General features: G+C 43.8%; 1 protein-coding gene across 1 annotated transcript in view; it reads left to right on the plus strand.

Annotated features, from left to right (window-relative positions):
- The window catches only part of TESPA1 (thymocyte expressed, positive selection associated 1), an 89,116-nt gene that overhangs the window by 25,726 nt on the left and 45,998 nt on the right, over nucleotides 1-17,392 (plus strand). The window contains exon 4 of the mRNA XM_077483771.1: nucleotides 12,044-12,090. Within this exon, the coding sequence (XP_077339897.1) occupies nucleotides 12,044-12,090 (47 nt within the window). The remainder of the gene's footprint in view (nucleotides 1-12,043; nucleotides 12,091-17,392) is intronic.

Below are 17,392 nucleotides of genomic sequence, written 5' to 3' on the forward strand. Positions count from 1 at the left end.
AAAGGTTTAGTGCTGGGAAACACTTTTTGATAGATAAAAAGTGCATTGTACATACAACTATAAAGATCAGACTAAAATGAGGGACAAATGAGGATGAAAGAGGGGGCATTGCTCCAAATCAGTGACTAGGGATGAGCCGAACACCCCCCGGTTCGGTTCGCACCAGAACTTGCGAACGACCCCCGCGTTTGGTACGAACGTTAGAACCCCATTGAAGTCTATGGGACTCGAACGTTCGAAATTGAAAGTGCTAATTTTAACGGCTAATATGCAAGATAGTGTCCTAAAAAGGGTTTGGGGACCTGCCTCCTGCCTCAGGGGACATGGGTCAATGCAAAAAAAAGTTTTAAAAACTGCCGTTTTGGCGGGAGCACTGATTTTAATGACGATTAAAGTGAAAAAAAAAAAGTGAAATATTCCTTTAAATATGGTGCCTGGGGGGTGTCTGTAGTATGCCTGTGAAGTGCCACGTGTTTCCCGTGTTTAGAACAGTCCCTGCACAAAATGACATTAAACGGAAATAACACCATTTAAAACTGCTTGCGGTTTTAATGTTATATCTGGTTCCTGCAATATGGTTGAAAATCATTGAGAAACATGGCATGGGTAGCCCTCCCTGCCCATTACCAGCCTATTTGGGTCTTGTACGCATATTAAGGGGAACCCCGTACCCATATTAAAAAAAGGAAATGCGTGTGGCCCCCAGGCCCTATATACTCAGAACAGCAGTATACAGGCGGTGCAAACAAGACAGGGACTGTGTAGGTTTGTTGTGTTAAGTTGAATCTGTTTGTCATTTTCAACCGGTACATTTTTAAAGTGTAGCTCCATTAAAAAAAACGATTTTTAAGCTTTTTGGAAAACATAGGGAAGGGTTATCACCCCTGTATAATTTGTTTTGTCGTCCATCTTTTTTCATCTCACTTGCTGCTGTCTCCTTGCGTTTGCAAGTAGGAGATGTTTGTAAGTTGGATGTTTGAAAGTAGGGGCCTGCCCTATATTATAGCGGTATGTACTGGGTACAGAGCACGCAGATAGCACGCACTATCTCCTAACACTACTGACTGCAAGCTCTATTATTAACCACTTGACCACTGGGCACTTAAACACCCTTAATAACCAGACCAATTTTCAGCTTTCGGTGCCCTCACATTTTGAATGACAATTACTCAGTCATGCAACACTGGACCTATAGGAAATGTTTGTCCTTTTTTCACACAAATAGAGCTTTCTTTTGGTGGTATTTAATCACTGCTGGGTTTTTTATTTTTTGTGCTATAAAAGAAAAAAAGACCGAAAATTCTGCGAAAAAATGAATTTTTCTTCGTTTCTGTTATAAAATTTAGCAGATTAGTCATTTTTTCCTCATAAATTTTGGCCAAAATTCATACTACTACATATCTTTGGTAAAAATAAGTACAAATTGGTGGATATTATTTGGTCTTTGTGAAAGTTATAGAGTCCACAAGCTATGGTGCCAATATCTGAAAATTGATCACACCTGAAGTACTGACGGCCTATTTCCTTTTTTTTTTTTTTCACAAAATTGTCATATTATCAGGTTATTTCACACACACAGCATATGCATACCACAAATTACACCCCGAAACACATTCTGCTATTACTCCCGAGTACGGCGATACCACATGTGTGAGACTTTTACACAGCGTGGCCACATACAGAGGCCCAACATGCAGGGAGCACCATCAAGCGTTCTGGAGCACCCAGGCCAATTCTGACATTTCTCTCCTACATGTAAAAATCATCATTTATTTGCTAGAAAATTACAGAGAACCCCAAAACATTATATATATATATTTTTTTTTTAGCAAAGACCCTGGAGAATACAATGGTGGTCGTTGCAAATTTTTATCTCACACGGTATTTGCACAGCAATTTTTCAAATGCGTTTTTTGGGGGGAAAAAACAGTTTTGTCCTTAAAAAACAAACAAAAAAAACAGTAAAGTTAGCCCAATGTTTGCATAAAGTGAAAGATGAAGTTATGCTGAGTAAATAGATATCAAACATGTCACTCTTCAAAATTGCACATGCCCGTGGAATGGCGCCAAACGTCGCTACTTAAAAAATCCCCATAGGCGACGCTTGAAATTTTTTTTTACTGGTTACATGTTTTGAGTTGCAGAGGAGGTCTAGGACTAGAATTATTGCTCTCGCTCTAACATTCTCGGCGATACCTCACATGTGTGGCACATGCGAGCACATGGGGACATGGGCGCTTTAATTTTTATTTTATTTTTTTATTGTTCATTTTACTTTATTTATTTTAGTTTGACATTTTTTTCCCCAAAAATATATTTTTGATCACTTTTATTCCTATTACAAGAAATGTAAACATCCCTTGTAATAGGAATATGGGGTGACAGGTCCTCTTTACAGTGAAATCTGGGGGGTCAATATGACCCCACATCTCACCTCTAGGCTGGGAAGCCTGAAATAAAAAATAAAAAAAAGATTCTGGCTTTGATCGTACTGGCGAGTTGGTAGAAGCACCGGAGGGCGGTGAGGGGTGGGGGGCGTCTATGGCTGGGTATTTCAGGGTATCACCGAGTATGGCTGGGTATCTCTGAGTATGGCTGGGTATGGCAATTTATGGCAGGGTATTACAGAGTATTGGTGGGGTATTGGCGGGGTACTACAGAGTAATAGCAGGGTACTGCAGAGTATTGGGGGGTACTACAGAGTAATGGCAGGGTACTGCAGAGTATTGGGGGTACTGCAGAGTAATGGCGGGTACTGCAGAGTAATGGCGGGTACTGCAGAGTATTGGGGGGGTACTGCAGAGTAATGGGGGTTACTGCAGAGTAATGGGGGGTACTGCAGAGTAATGGCAGGGTACTGCAGAGTAATGGGGGGTACTGCACTGCAGAGTAATGGCGGGGTACTGCAGAGTAATGGGGGGTACTGCACTGCAGAGTAATGGCAGGGTACTGCAGAGTAATGGCGGGGTACTGCACTGCAGAGTAATGGCGGGGTACTGCACTGCAGAGTAATGGCGGGGTACTGCAGAGTAATGGCAGGGTACTGCAGAGTAATGGCAGGGTACTGCAGAGTATGCACTGGTATTGCAGAGTATTGGCAGGGAATTGAGGGGTTAAATTCGGTGAGCAGCGATGTGGGCACTGCAGATGCAGCCCACATCGCTGCTGACACCGATCTCTTTCCCCTCCGCTGTACCGATCGGTACAGAGAGGGGAGGGAGGAACCGGCGTCATAACATGACGCCGGTTTGTTTCCAAGTGATCACTCCGTCATTTGACGGAGCAATCACGTGGTAAACGGCCGCTATGAGCGGCCGTTTACCGTGATCCGTGATGCGCTGGGTCCTATGGACCCGGCGGTCACGGATGCTCTCGAGTGCGCGCACCTCGGGGCACGCGAGAGCAGAATTCTGGGAGGCCGTTAATTAACGGCCTCTCAGAGTTAAACAACCGCCCTGAAGCCGTTAATCGGCAATGGGCAGTGGTTAAGTAGTTAACCACTTGCCGACCGCCGCACGCCGATGTACGTCGGCAGAATGGCACGGGCAGGCATAAGGGCTTACATGTACGTCCCTTGCCTCCCGCGGGTCGGGGGCCCGATCGGGCCCCCGCCCGGTGCCTGCGGCGGTCGGTATTCGTTCGGGAGCGATCCCGGACGAGGGGACGGCCATTCATTCATGGCCACCCCCTCGCGATCGCTCCCGGCGAATGAAATTGACATCACTTCCTCTCCTGTAATGTAAACACAGGAGAGGAAGTGATGTATTCTCTCCTCCGTGTCGGTAGTTTTCGTTCCGGCACCGAGGAGAGAGCATCGGTGAGTTGCACAAGCACTACACTACACAGTAGAACATGCCAGGCACACTCACACCCCCCCTTTACCCCCCGATCACCCCCCAATTACCCCTGCCCCCCCCCAGTCACAGTGACACCAATTGCTTTTTTTTTTTTTTTTTTTGCATTGGTGTCATTTGTGACTGTAATAACTGTTAGGGCAGTTAGGGTTAGCCCCCTTTAGTTCTAATGTGCCCCCCTAACCCCCCCAATAAAGGTTTAACCCCGTGATCACCCCCCGTCGCCAGTGTCACTAAGGCTGGGTTCACATTGCAGCGGTTTATGAGAACGAATGTGATTCGCACCGCACTGCAGTGCAAATCACATCCGATCTCTGTGCGATTCGAGTTCAGCCATACAGATAGTATGGCTGAATTCGTGTCGCACCCGCCGCACCCGCCGCAAACTCGCACGGGACCCTTTTTTTGGTCCGCAGCAGAATCGGATCGCATGGGTGTTCACACCATGCGATCCGAGTTTGCAGATCGCACTGCGATATGCGAACTGATCTGGGGGTGTCATTAACATTTCACTGACACTCCCAGCAGTTCGCATAGGGCAGTGTGAACTGCCGCCGGGAGGCATGCGATGCGGGAACCCGCCGCGCATTCGTGGCGTTCCCGCATCGCTCCAGTGTGAACCCAGCCTAATAAGCGATCGTTTTTCTGATCGCTCTATTAGTGTCACAGGTGACGCTAGTTAGGCAGGTAGGTATTTAGGTTCGCCGCAGCTTTTTATAGCGCCAGGGACCCCCATATACTACCGCATAAAGCCCCCTGATTGCCCCCTAGTTAACCCTTTCACCAGTGATCACCATATAACTGTTACAGGTGACGCTGATTGGTTAGTTATTTTTTTTATAGTTTCAGGGCACCCGCCATTTATTACCTAGTCTCACTAGTGTACCCCTAAATTTAGGGGTGTCTACTTTCCAAAATGGGGTCATTTGGGGGGGGTTTGTGCCATCTTGGCATTTTATGGCCTTCAAAACTGTAAGGCCGCGTACACACGCGCGGACTGTTCGCCCAACTTTGTCCGTCCAACAGTTTCGGCAAACAGTCCGCTCAAACTTAGCATGGACGGACATGGCCACACACGACGGACGAACAGTTTGCTGAAACCGTGCGCGATGACGTTTCGGCACGCACGACGGATCGAAAATTTCGACGTCCAATACACTGCAATGCAACCTTCCGACGTGGAAATCCTTTCTGAGCATGCGCGAGACTTAGTTGGCCGAACAAGCCTACACACGAGCGAACAGTCCGCTGAAACCTTGTTTCAGCGGACAGTTTTTCGGAATTTCCGTAAGACCTTGTTCGGCCAACTGTCCGCTGAAACTGTCCGCTGAAGCCCCACACACGAGCGGACTGTCCGCCCAAACACTGTTCAGCGGACAAGGTTGGGCGAACAGTCCGCCCGTGTGTACGCGGCCTAACGCCCTTAGAAAGCCTGAAGGCGGTGCTTGGTTTTCGGGGCCCCGTACGCGGCTAGGCTCCCAAAAAGTCCCACATATGTGGTATCCCCGTACTCAGGAGAAGCAGCAGAATTTATTTTGGGGTGTCATTTCACATATGCCCATGGCATGCGTGAGCAATATATCATTTAGTGACAACTTTGTGAAAAAAAAAAAAAAAAAAAGTTTGTAATTTTCCCGCAACTTGTGGCAAAATATAAAATATTCCATGGACTCAACATGCCTCTCAGCAAATAGCTTGGGGTGTCTACTTTCTAAAATGGGGTCATTTGTGGGGGTTTTGTGCCATCTTGGCATTTTATGGCCTTCAAAACTGTAATAGGTAGTGAGGAGTGAAGTCAAATATTTACGCCCTTAGAAAACCTGAAGGCGGTTCTTGGCTTTCGGGGCCCCGTACGCGGCTAGGCTCCCAAAAAGTCCCACATATGTGGTATCCCCGTACTCAGGAGAAGCAGCAGAATTTATTTTGGGGTGTCATTTCACATATGCCCATAGCATGTGTGAGCAATATATCATTTAGTGACAACTTTGTGAAAAAAAATAAAAAAAATTAAAGTTTGTAATTTTCCCGCAACTTGTGGCAAAATATAAAATATTCCATGGACTCAAAAGGCCTCTCAGCAAATAGCTTGGGGTGTCTACTTTCTAAAATGGGGTCATTTGTGGGGGTTTTGTGCCATCTTGGCATTTTATGGCCTTCAAAACTGTAATAGGTAGTGAGGCGTGAAATCAAAAATTTACGCCCTTAGAAAGCCTGAAGGCGGTGCTTGGTTTTCGGGGCCCCGTACGCGGCTAGGCTCCCAAAAAGTCCCACATATGTGGTATCCCCATACTCAGGAGAAGCAGCAGAATTTATTTTGGGGTGTCATTTCACATATGCCCATAGCATGTGTGAGCAATATATCATTTAGTGACAACTTTGTGTAAAAAAAAAAAAAAAAAATTTTTTTTTGTCATTATTCAATCGCTTGAGGCAAAAAAATAAAATATTCAATGGGCTCAACATGCCACTTATCAATTTCCTCAGGGTGTCTACTTTCCAAAATGGGGTCATTTGGGGGGGTTTTGTACTGCTCTGCCATTTTAGCACCTCAAGAAATGAGATAGGCAGTCGTAAACTAAAAGCTGCGTAAATTCCAGAAAACGTACCTTAGTTTGTAGATGTGACAACTTTTGCGCAAACCAATAAATATTAGACATGTGCAGAGTAAAATATTTCGTTTCGGAATTTCGTTTTCGTCTGAAAACGTAATTTATTTAGTTACTCCCGAAATTCGTTTTTATTTATTTCGTTTTTCGTTCAAAAATTGCATTCGTCCGAAAATCCACATGAATTACGGTCGAATCTGTCTTGGAAGGCTTATGGTGTCTGTCGAATGTATAAAGAAGATTCGACGGAGCTAACTATATAGCATACTTTAGAACCCTATTAAAGTCTATGGGACTCCAACGTTCAAAATCTAAAGTGCTAATTTTAAAGGCTAATTTGCAAGTTACTGTCCTAAAAAGTGTTTGGGGACCCGGGTCCTGCCCCAGGGGACATGTATCAATGCAAAAAAAAGTTTTAAAAACGGCCGTTTTTTCGGGAGCAGTGATTTTAATAATGATTAAAGTGAAACAATAAAAGTGTAATATTCCTTTAAATTTCGTAGGGGGGGGGGTTGTCTATAGTATGCCTGTGAAGGGGCGCATGTTTCCCGTGCTTAGAATTGTCCCTGCACAAAGTGTCATTTATGCAGGAAAAAAAGTCCTTTAAAATCACTCGCAGCTATAATGAATTGTCGGCTCCCGTAATACAGAGAACACTCATTGAAAGTCATTGATAAAAAAAAAAATAAATAAATAAATAAATAAATAAAAAAGCGTGGGGGTCCCCCAAATTCAATTACCAGGCCCTTCAGGTCTGGTATGGATATTAAGGAGAACCCTGCCTCAAATTTAAGAAAAAATTTGACGTGGGGTTCCCCCTAAATATCCATAACCAGACCCTTCAGGTCTGGTCTGGATATTAAGGGGAACCCCGCGTCAAATTAAAAAAAAAATTGACGTGGGGTTCCCCCTAAAAATCCATACCAGACCCTTTATCCGAGCACGCAACCTGGCAGGCCGCAGGAAAAGAGGGGGGGACGAGAGAGCGGCCCCCCCTCCCTCCTGAACCGTACCAGGCCACATGCCCTCAACATTGGGAGGATGCTTTGGGGGTCCGTGACCCCTCAAAGCACCTTGTCCCCATGTTGATGAGGACAAGGGCCTCATCCCCACAACCCTGGCCGGTGGTTGTGGAGGTCTGCGGGCGGGGGGCTTATCAGAATCTGGAAGCCCCCTTTAACAAGGGGACCCCCAGATTCCGGCCCCCCCCTGTTTGAAATGGTAAGGGGGTACAAAAGTACCCCTACCATTTCACAAAGAAAGTGTAAAAAATGTTTAAATAAAACAAACACACTTTTTAAAAATTCCTTTATTAAAAATAAAAAAAAAGATTCCAGCGGCGGTAATCCACTCTTGCTATCCAGCGACGGACGGTCAGCTCTCCATCGATGTCTAATGTCATCCAGCGCAGCGCAGCATCCTTCTTCTGTCTCCTCCACGGAGACACTGGAGGCATTCCGGCGCTGACGTTTCTTATATACGGAGGGCGGGGCCACCCGTCACCTGACCCCGCCCCCCTCTGACGCAAGGTGAAACCCGGGGTTCCCCGTGACGTATGGGTGACCCCGCCCCCCTCTGATGTAACGGAAACCTGCCTGTGTTACATCAGAGGGGTGCGGGTCACCCCTACGTCACAGGGAACCCCGGGTTTCCCCTTGCGTCAGAGGGGGGCGGGGTCAGGTGACGGGTGGCCCCGCCCACCCTATATAAGAAACGTCAAGCCGCCGGAATGTCTGTAGTGTCTCCTCCACGGAGACAGAAGAAGGATGCTGCGCTGCGCTGGATGACATTAGACATCGATGGAGAGCTGATCGTCCGTCGCTGGATAGCAAGAGTGGATTACCGCCGCTGGAATCTTTTTTTTTATTTTTAATAAAGGAATTTTTCAAAAGTGTGTTTGTTTTATTTAACCATTTTTTACACTTTCTTTGTGAAATGGTAGGGGTACTTTTGTACCCCCTTACCATTTCAAACAGGGGGGGGCCGGGATCTGGGGGTCCCCTTCTTAAAGGGGGCTTCCAGATTCTGATAAGCCCCCCGCCCGCAGACCTCCACAACCACCGGCCAGGGTTGTGGGGATGAGGCCCTTGTCCTCATCAACATGGGGACAAGGTGCTTTGAGGGGTCACGGACCCCCAAAGCATCCTCCCAATGTTGAGGGCATGTGGCCTGGTACGGTTCAGGAGGGAGGGGGGGCCGCTCTCTCGTCCCCCCCTCTTTTCCTGCGGCCTGCCAGGTTGCGTGCTCGGATAAAGGGTCTGGTATGGATTTTTAGGGGGAACCCCATGTCAAATTTTTTTTAAATTTGATGCGGGGTTCCCCTTAATATCCATACCAGACCTGAAGGGTCTGGTTATGGATATTTAGGGGGAACCCCACGTCAAATTTTTTCTTAAATTTGAGGCAGGGTTCCCCTTAATATCCATACCAGACCTGAAGGGCCTGGAAATTGAATTTGGGGGACCCCCACGCTTTTTTTTTTATTTATTTATTTATTTTTTTATCAATGACTTTCAATGAGTGTTCTCTGTATTACGGGAGCCGACAATTCATAATAGCTGCGAGTGATTTTAAAGGACTTTTTTTCCTGCATAAATGACACTTTGTGCAGGGACAATTCTAAGCACGGGAAACATGCGCCCCTTCACAGGCATACTATAGACAACCCCCCCCCCTACAAAATTTAAAGGAATATTACACTTTTATTGTTTCACTTTAATCATTATTAAAATCACTGCTCCCGAAAAAACGGCCGTTTTTAAAACTTTTTTTTGCATTGATACATGTCCCCTGGGGCAGGACCCGGGTCCCCAAACACTTTTTAGGACAGTAACTTGCAGAATCTTTTCTCTCTGTCAAATCTTTTTTCTCTGTCGAATATTTTCTCTATATAATCTTGGACTAATAGAGGTAAGGTTAAGCACATTCGACCACAGGTTCTATAGACAGATTGTTATCGTCAGAGTCATGTCGAATCTCCTATTCTATATCGAACTGTTGTAACAATGAAAACGAAAATAAAGCATTTATTTATGTCGGATCTTTTGTTTTTCGGATTTTGTGCTTTCGTTATCGTTTGTCAAAACGAAAACGAAAATAGCTGAAATTCGGACGAAAATGCATTCGGACGAAAACGAATGCACATGTCTAATAAATATACAATTATTGACTTTTTTTTTACCAAAGACATGTGGCTGAATACATTTTGGCCTAAATGTATGACTAAAATTGAGTTTATTGGATTTTTCTAATAACAAAAAGTAGAAAATATCATTTTTTTTCAAAATTTGCGGTCTTTTTACGTTTATATCGCAAAAAATAAAAATCGCAGAGGCAATCAAATACCATCAAAAGAAAGCTCTATTTGTGGGAAGAAAAGGACGCAAATTTTGTTTGGGTACAACATTGCATGACCGCGCAATTACCAGTTAAAGCAGCGCAGTGCCAAATTGTAAAAAGACCTCTGGTCATTTACCAGCAAAATGGTCCGGTCTGAAGGTGGTTAAAGCTAGATCACTAGCTATATAGGTGAGGTGAATATAGTGGTGTATACTGCAGTCAGGGCACAGACAACAACCACTACACAGCACAGCAGCAAGATAGGAAATCAGCCAAAAACGATCGGTGTGTACTGTGTTGAAGGTACACAGAACACCCACTGCTTCAGATGCTAAGTAACACACTACACGAGGCCGCCTCAAAGGCGGCCTTATATAGTGTGGGGCGTGCACTACACAGCCTGAGCTATGATTGGCCACAGGCAGGATGCCTGTGGCCAATCATGGCTCTCCTCGCTGCCGGCGCTGCGATTGGCCAAGCATGCGGGGTCACAGTGCATGCTTGGCCAATCATGGGGCAGCAATGCACTGCGCCACCGCAGTGCATTGTGGTCCACGCGCGCGTCACTCGAATTTTGACGCGAACGGCCAAAACGTTCGGAATTCGCCGAACGGCCGAACAGCCGAACAGCCAATGTTCGAGTCGAACGTACGTTCGACTCGAACACGAAGCTCATCCCTATCAGTGACAGTCCCTCGAAATCAGGGACAGTTGGTAGCTATGACAGTGTATAGTATTATCTCTGATTATTGTATTAGGCAGGCCATAGACAGCATGAATTTGGCTCAATTTCCCCATCAACACAGGAGTGTTGACAGGGGAATTCCTCCTGCCGGGCAATTGTCTTCTCCTGGTGGGAGAAGCCGTCCCCACTGGACAGTGATGATCATTAGCAGTTATAGCAGCTGCTTGCGATAATTGGAAGCGAATCCAGCAGGCTGGTTGTACCCAAGTTGATCAATCAATCAACTTGGTACATTCAGCCTGCCCATTAATGGTTTGAATCACGGGGGGTTTCTGCTGAACTGACTGATATTTGAACTGTGTATGGCCGGCCTAAGTGTAACTGGTGATGTCAGTAGCAGTTAGTCAGTTCCCACCCAGCATCAGTTAGTGTCATATTGCTCACTGCACTATCACAGTCCCATTATAAGTCGCTGATCATCACCATTAGTAGTATATTAAAAAAAATACATTATATACAGTATACCATAATTTGTAGATGCTATAACTCAAGCAAACCAATCAAGAGGCACTTATTGGGATTTTTTTTTTTTACCAAAGACATGTAGCAAATCACATTTTTACTTACATTTATGAAGAAATTTGATTTCTTACATATTTTATTGCATATCTTTTGTAGCAGAAAGTAAAAAAATTATATTTTTAAAATGTTCTGTCTTTTTTCGTTTATAGAAAGAAAAAAAAAACAGTGGTGATCAAATACCACTAAAAGAAAGCTCTATTTGAGTAAAAAAAATATATATACATTTCATTTGTGTACAGCATTCCATGACTGCGCAATTACTAGTTAAAATAGTGCAGTGGTTAATGCAGAGAATGAAAGGTAAAAAAACGTCTGCCTTTAGGACCCCTTTAACTACTTTAAACCTTTTGCTGCTATCCTTGGTAAATAGTTAGGAAAGTACAACATATTTCCCTTTAGTTTTAAACATTTTGTTTTTTTAATTTCTGCAATTGCTTCCTGGTTTCTGGCCTAGGACAAAATTATGTTTAACATCCCAGGAGTCTTCATGGGCATTTATTTTATTTCATCTGGACGAGGGGCTTTATCAGCTCAGCACACTGTCTTGCTTGCATGCTTGAGCTAAGGGTAGATGAATTCCAGGAAGTTAATGCTATATCGATCATCTGCCCTTACTCAAGATGGCTACAGCTAGAAATGCTAGGGGGTGTTTTTCAAAGTGATTTCTCAAAGAAATAAAGCATGGAGGGATGGATGGGTGAGTTTGCTTTGAATATTAAAAATGAAATAAATATCGTGTTTTAGTTTATCATGCTGAGATACAGTTCAGTACCACTTTAAAAACAGAGACAATTTTTTTTTTTAATTATAATATTTTTATATTATTATATATATATATTTTATATATATATTTATAATTATTTTTTAATAATAATTATTTATCTGTACCTGATAAAATATGGGCAAGAATGTTTTTTCTAAATATATGTTATATTTCATAAAGATTTTTAAAACAATTAATTCTTATTTTCATGCAGCTCTTCTGTGGAAACTCTTTCTGAAGAAGGTTTACTACATCACAAAGGTAATTATAGGCTATGAGTCAGTAGCAGAACCTGAACATACAGGTACAGGTTTTTCCCAATTGTCAAACAAGTACTAACTCCCATCCAGTGTAGATGTGTTACATCAAACTGAATAACTCAGTGCACACAACATCTGACAAAGCTCAATTCAAACCCGTCACTAGTATACAAAAAATAAAAATAAAATCCAACCTGTAAAAGCAGTAAAGGAATATTTACCTCTTTGGTGGGCAGTAGGTAAAATCTGTACTCTATTAAAGCACTCCTGGTGCTGTGGCTACATTATTGCAGGCTACAGTAGTGACTTAAGAGCCAGTAAGAGGAATCACAGTGCCTAGTGGTGGACTAGGCATCTGACAGACATAAATGTGTCAGATAGCAACAGTGCCTGAGCTTTTCAAGAGAGTAAACATTTTACTCACTTCCTGCCAGAGAAGTACGCGTTCCTATTGTTGTTTTAATGGGCCATTTTAAAACATGGGGGTCAAAAATGAACAGCTCTTCCCATAAATATGTAATACATTCCTTGCAACCATCCCGGATTTGCCGGGACTGTCCCGGTAATTTATGCATGTCCTGGCAAATGAAGGCTTTGTCCCAGAGTGAAACTAAGTGCTGGAACAGGTTCCAGCACTTGGCTCCAGTGGCTTGCCCACAAGCATGCACTAGCACGGGCACGAGTAACACCCACCCTGTGGCTTGTGCGGGGTGGCTGGTGTCCCTCACGCTGCAAGCATAGCTGTGCAGAGATACCGGCTGCCTCACACATACACAGCTCACAGCGGCTGATTCCGCCTCCTCCTTGTCTGTGATGCTTTCCTGCACAGACATGCCCCCCAGACACTTGCGCAGTTATGCATAGGACTCGCGGGGCTCATGCAACTAGCCAGCTACCTCGCTCACTTCCCTCTCACCTCCTTGTCCATGAGCCCTGCCCACTGATCGCTGAAGCTACCTGCTGTCAGCCTAAAGGTACCTTGTCATCCCTCTTCTCCACCCTGCTGACCCCTGTACACCGCACTGCAGAACCTTCTCTGCCATACTGATTCCTGTCCTCCACCCTGCTGACTCCTGTCTTCTTCCCTATTAAACCCCTGCTCTCCACCCAGCTGACCCCTGTCCAGATTTTGTTTAACCACACTCATTAAGCCCCTCCCACTGTGAAGAATTTAGCCACACCCATATTTTGCCACAGCATGCTATGCGCAAATCACTTCCTCCAGTGTCACTAATTCTGAATTTCAAAGGTTGGGAGGTATGCCACATGGTGTAAGTCAGGGGTAGTCTGTTCTCATACTCCTTCTGCCCAGAACCCTGGACACACAAGAATATAAAGGGGTACAAACTCCACCCACAACTTCGACCAGGGGAGGGGTCTCTTTAAAAGGGGTACTACACCAGCTTTCACTTACGTAGGTATAATTGTAAAAAGCTTAGCCTTTTCCAAATTCTATATGATACAAATTCAGATTACGGTGGTGTTGTCTGGTAAGTTGGCTATTTACTATTGTTATTCTCTTGCCTTATTTACAGGAAAAACATTTTTTGTGTTAAATGGGGAAATAAACATGAAATGTCACAAGGGATCTTTAATATCTGTAAGAGCCAAAAAAAAAAATTCTTGATAGAGTAGGAAAAAGCTAGAACATACATCAGGTTTTTAGTGATGTCTGAGTCTCTTCTAGAGAGATTCATCCTTTTTATTTGTCCTAGTGATCATTAAGGACACTTGTTTTGGTAACTTCTATCTAAGAGAGAATTCCCTTTATAATATGTAAATTCCTGTTGTGTCTCTGAGACAAGAAGTGAAGCAAAATCTCCCCAATGTTACATAGAGACCAAGAAACTTGACGGGTTTTAACCATTCCTTGCTCTTTTCAAAGCTATAAATATGTTACCATTCACTACTAGGCCCTTCTGTTTTAAAGATAGACTACTGTCTAGTAATCTTCTACTTCTGCTTCAATGGTCAGCAACAATCAGAGTTTCTAGAAGAGATGAATGAGGGAGCTCCAGCTTGCTTGTTTGGGATCCTAAACCAGAACAGTCTTACCAAGAAGCATTTTTGGAGGTCACTGGAACCTGAGTCCTGTTATTGATCCAGCATTGTGCCCATCTGCAGTTCTTCTCCCCTGACTTTCTCATTTCACATGACATGTGAAGGACCTAACCCACAGTCACTTCATCCACCCGTTAACCATAATATCTAACCCCCCTCCAAATCCCTTCACAAATGACATGACAATATTTTGGATTAAATGGCCTTGATGGCCTTTTATTAACATTTACTTTGAGATTAAATAAACAACATTTTAAATAACTCTTAACCAACTTTTTGTACTTTTGGGGTTTTAGAGGGGAACCCCACCCCACTGGTCACTGCAACAAACTTCTTTTACTTTAGGCCTCCAGTCGCAAACCCCCGGACCCGGAGACGGTACTCAACTTTTGCAGTGACCCACCTTTTACCCCTTCCAGGCTAACCCCTTGTTAACCAGAAGGTACCTGATAACCCCATCCACAGATGGGTACCAACCATGTTATCCCCATACCACAGATAGGTACCAACCATGTTAACCCCATACCACCGATGGGTACCAACCATGTTAAACCCCATACCACAGATGGGTACCAACCATGTTAACCCCATACCACTAATGGGTACCTACCATGTTAACCCCATACCACAGATGGGTACCAACCATGCTAACCCCATACCACAGATGGGTACCAACCATGTTAACCCCCATACCACGGATGGGTACCAACCATGTTATATATGCATATAACATCCATATTCTCCTCCTTCAAAGATCCAACCACTGCCATGGGCTGTCCGTACAGCTCCTATTACAATCAACCATACTCGGGAGGGTGGGTGGGAATCTTTTCCTCCGCCGCTTTCTACTGACGTCACTCCCTCTCCTGCCTACTAGTTTTCGAACCCGAGCGCCTCCCCTGCTCCGGCCACTCCCCTTTTCTTAAAGGAGACAAATAATTTTTCCCTACAAGCATGACTGTGCTGTCCACACCTGTCATGCCGTCCCTACGCTTATCCTTTTCTCTCCTTCTGCTCCAGGACTCTCTGGATGATCGGTCAGCAGCAGGATCCTGGGACTATGGGTTAGTAAGTGAAGGTAGCACATCAAAGGTAGTCACAAAAATATAAAAAATAAAAAACAAAGAATGAAAGTTTTAGGTACCTCAGTAAACACAACTAACATAAAGATAAAATCACCTTTTTGGTAATATGGCTTAAAAGGTAAACAGCATAATAAAAGGACAATAACTTCCAAAGTAATCATTAAAAAGGCCTAATCACATATTTGTCTCGATCCAGCACCCATTGAGCCTTACCCAGAAAAAAATGGAGATAGGAAGCTGTAACTGCCACAGTATTCTACATATTCCCCCTGGAAGTCAATGTACTTGCGACATCTGTCCTGCAGCTTCTTAAGTCCCTGCAAATAAAATTCTTCCGACTGCTGGTGTAACCACTCATTTGCAGCATTAGCTGCCTCCGGAACACTCCAAAATCATTGTCCCTTTAGGTGCATATAAGTATGTAGCGCTGTTTACAAGCGCGAGATTCGAAATTTCATGTGAGTGGATATTTATGTTATTTTTAATAAATGCTACGTTTCTACACATGAGAGTCCCCTTTCTTCCCCTATGATCGTTGGTATTGGAATACTTTGTGAGGCTGAACTACTGGAAAGGAGCCATATCAGCAATTTCCCCTACATATGTGTCTGACCCTGAGGGGTCTTATATAGAGGTGAGAGGCTGGGGGAAACGGGGGGTGCACTGGTGGAGCACTGAAGGTGGACTGTCCCACATATTTTTGTGAAGCACGTTTTCATCTGTGTTTACACGGCATGATTTTTATACACTTCATCACGTCTGGATATTGAGTTCATTGAACAAGCACTGGAACATTAGTTTGAATATTTATATCTCTATATGGACATTTTTCTTCTCTTTTGTAGATAATTTTTATTGTGATTGAGTTACACAGTATTTTGCGATTTTTGCACATTCTAAGCGATTTTTATGTATCACTTTGGAGGTGATTTTGCAGATATTATACACAATTGTATTGTGCATGTGTATGGAAGCACAGTATTTTGTTATTTGCACATTTATTTTGATTACAGTTAGTCATTTATTTCACTTGTTAGGCATTTTATTTAAAAAGGTAGCGCTACATACTTTTATATGCATTTGATTAGATAGTGTGGAGAACATTATTTATGTTGGCAGCTTCCTTTGATATTGATTATTAGAGTAGGTATTTTTAAGATTATTTTTTTTGGGGTTGTGCGCACTAGTACCTTACTTGTATTGTCCCTTTAGGTGTTTTTTGAGATTGGGGAACAGATGATAGTCAGAATGAGCCATGTTGGGCGAAAAGAGTGGATGGGGCATCGCTTGAAAGCCTAAGGAGGTCAGTTTTGCCATTGTTTCACCTGCAGTGTCTGATGAGGCATGGTCATGCAACAGGATGACACCTTTGGAGGGATTTCCTCTACATTTTTTTCCTTGATATTGTGCCTCAACTTTTTTAATAAAGCACAGTAATATTTGCATTGATGGTTGAACCCTTTTGGAGGTAGTCCACCAGCAAAACTCCCCTCTTATCCCAAAAAACTACTGCCATTTGCTTCTGCTCACAGACCTTCTTTGGCCTGGGGGAACCACTGTGCCTCTATTCCTTAGACTGTTCCTTTGTCTCAGGATCATACCAGTAGATTCATGTCTCATCTCCAGTTACCAGGTTTTCCAGAAAATCTGACTAATTTCTTGGAAAATGTTCCAAAAAAGTCACCAATGTCTCTACATGTTTCCTCGTTTGTTTGGTTGTCAAAAGTTTTGGGATCCACTTTGCTGCATGCAAGCTTTCTCACTTCCAAGTGGTTGTGGCTAATGGCACCAACTCTCTAACGTGATATTCCCAGATATGTAGCAATACTTTTGGCTGTTAATTGGAGGTCCTCCATGATCATGCCATGGGTGGTGTTCACATTTGCAGGCACAGAGACAGAAACAGGCCTTCCCCTGGGTTTCTCACTTTCAACACTAAAATAGCCAGTTTTAAAGTTGACAACCTAACGTTTAACTGTCACGCAAAGTTTGTGACATTTCATCATGGATCAACGTCGCACCTTTCCCTTTGAGAAACAGAAACTTGATTATGGTCCTATGCTCTTCCACATTGGATTGTTCTGAAGGTGCTGCCATGTTCACTTTGGACCTGAAAAAGAAAGATACGTTAAATCATAGGTAGTTGATTGTTGCACT

Source organism: Lithobates pipiens, unplaced genomic scaffold (assembly GCF_037356315.1).
Source record: "Lithobates pipiens isolate NorthernLeopardFrog02 unplaced genomic scaffold, aLitPip1_a1.2 Scaffold_16, whole genome shotgun sequence".
Taxonomy (NCBI): domain Eukaryota; kingdom Metazoa; phylum Chordata; class Amphibia; order Anura; family Ranidae; genus Lithobates; species Lithobates pipiens.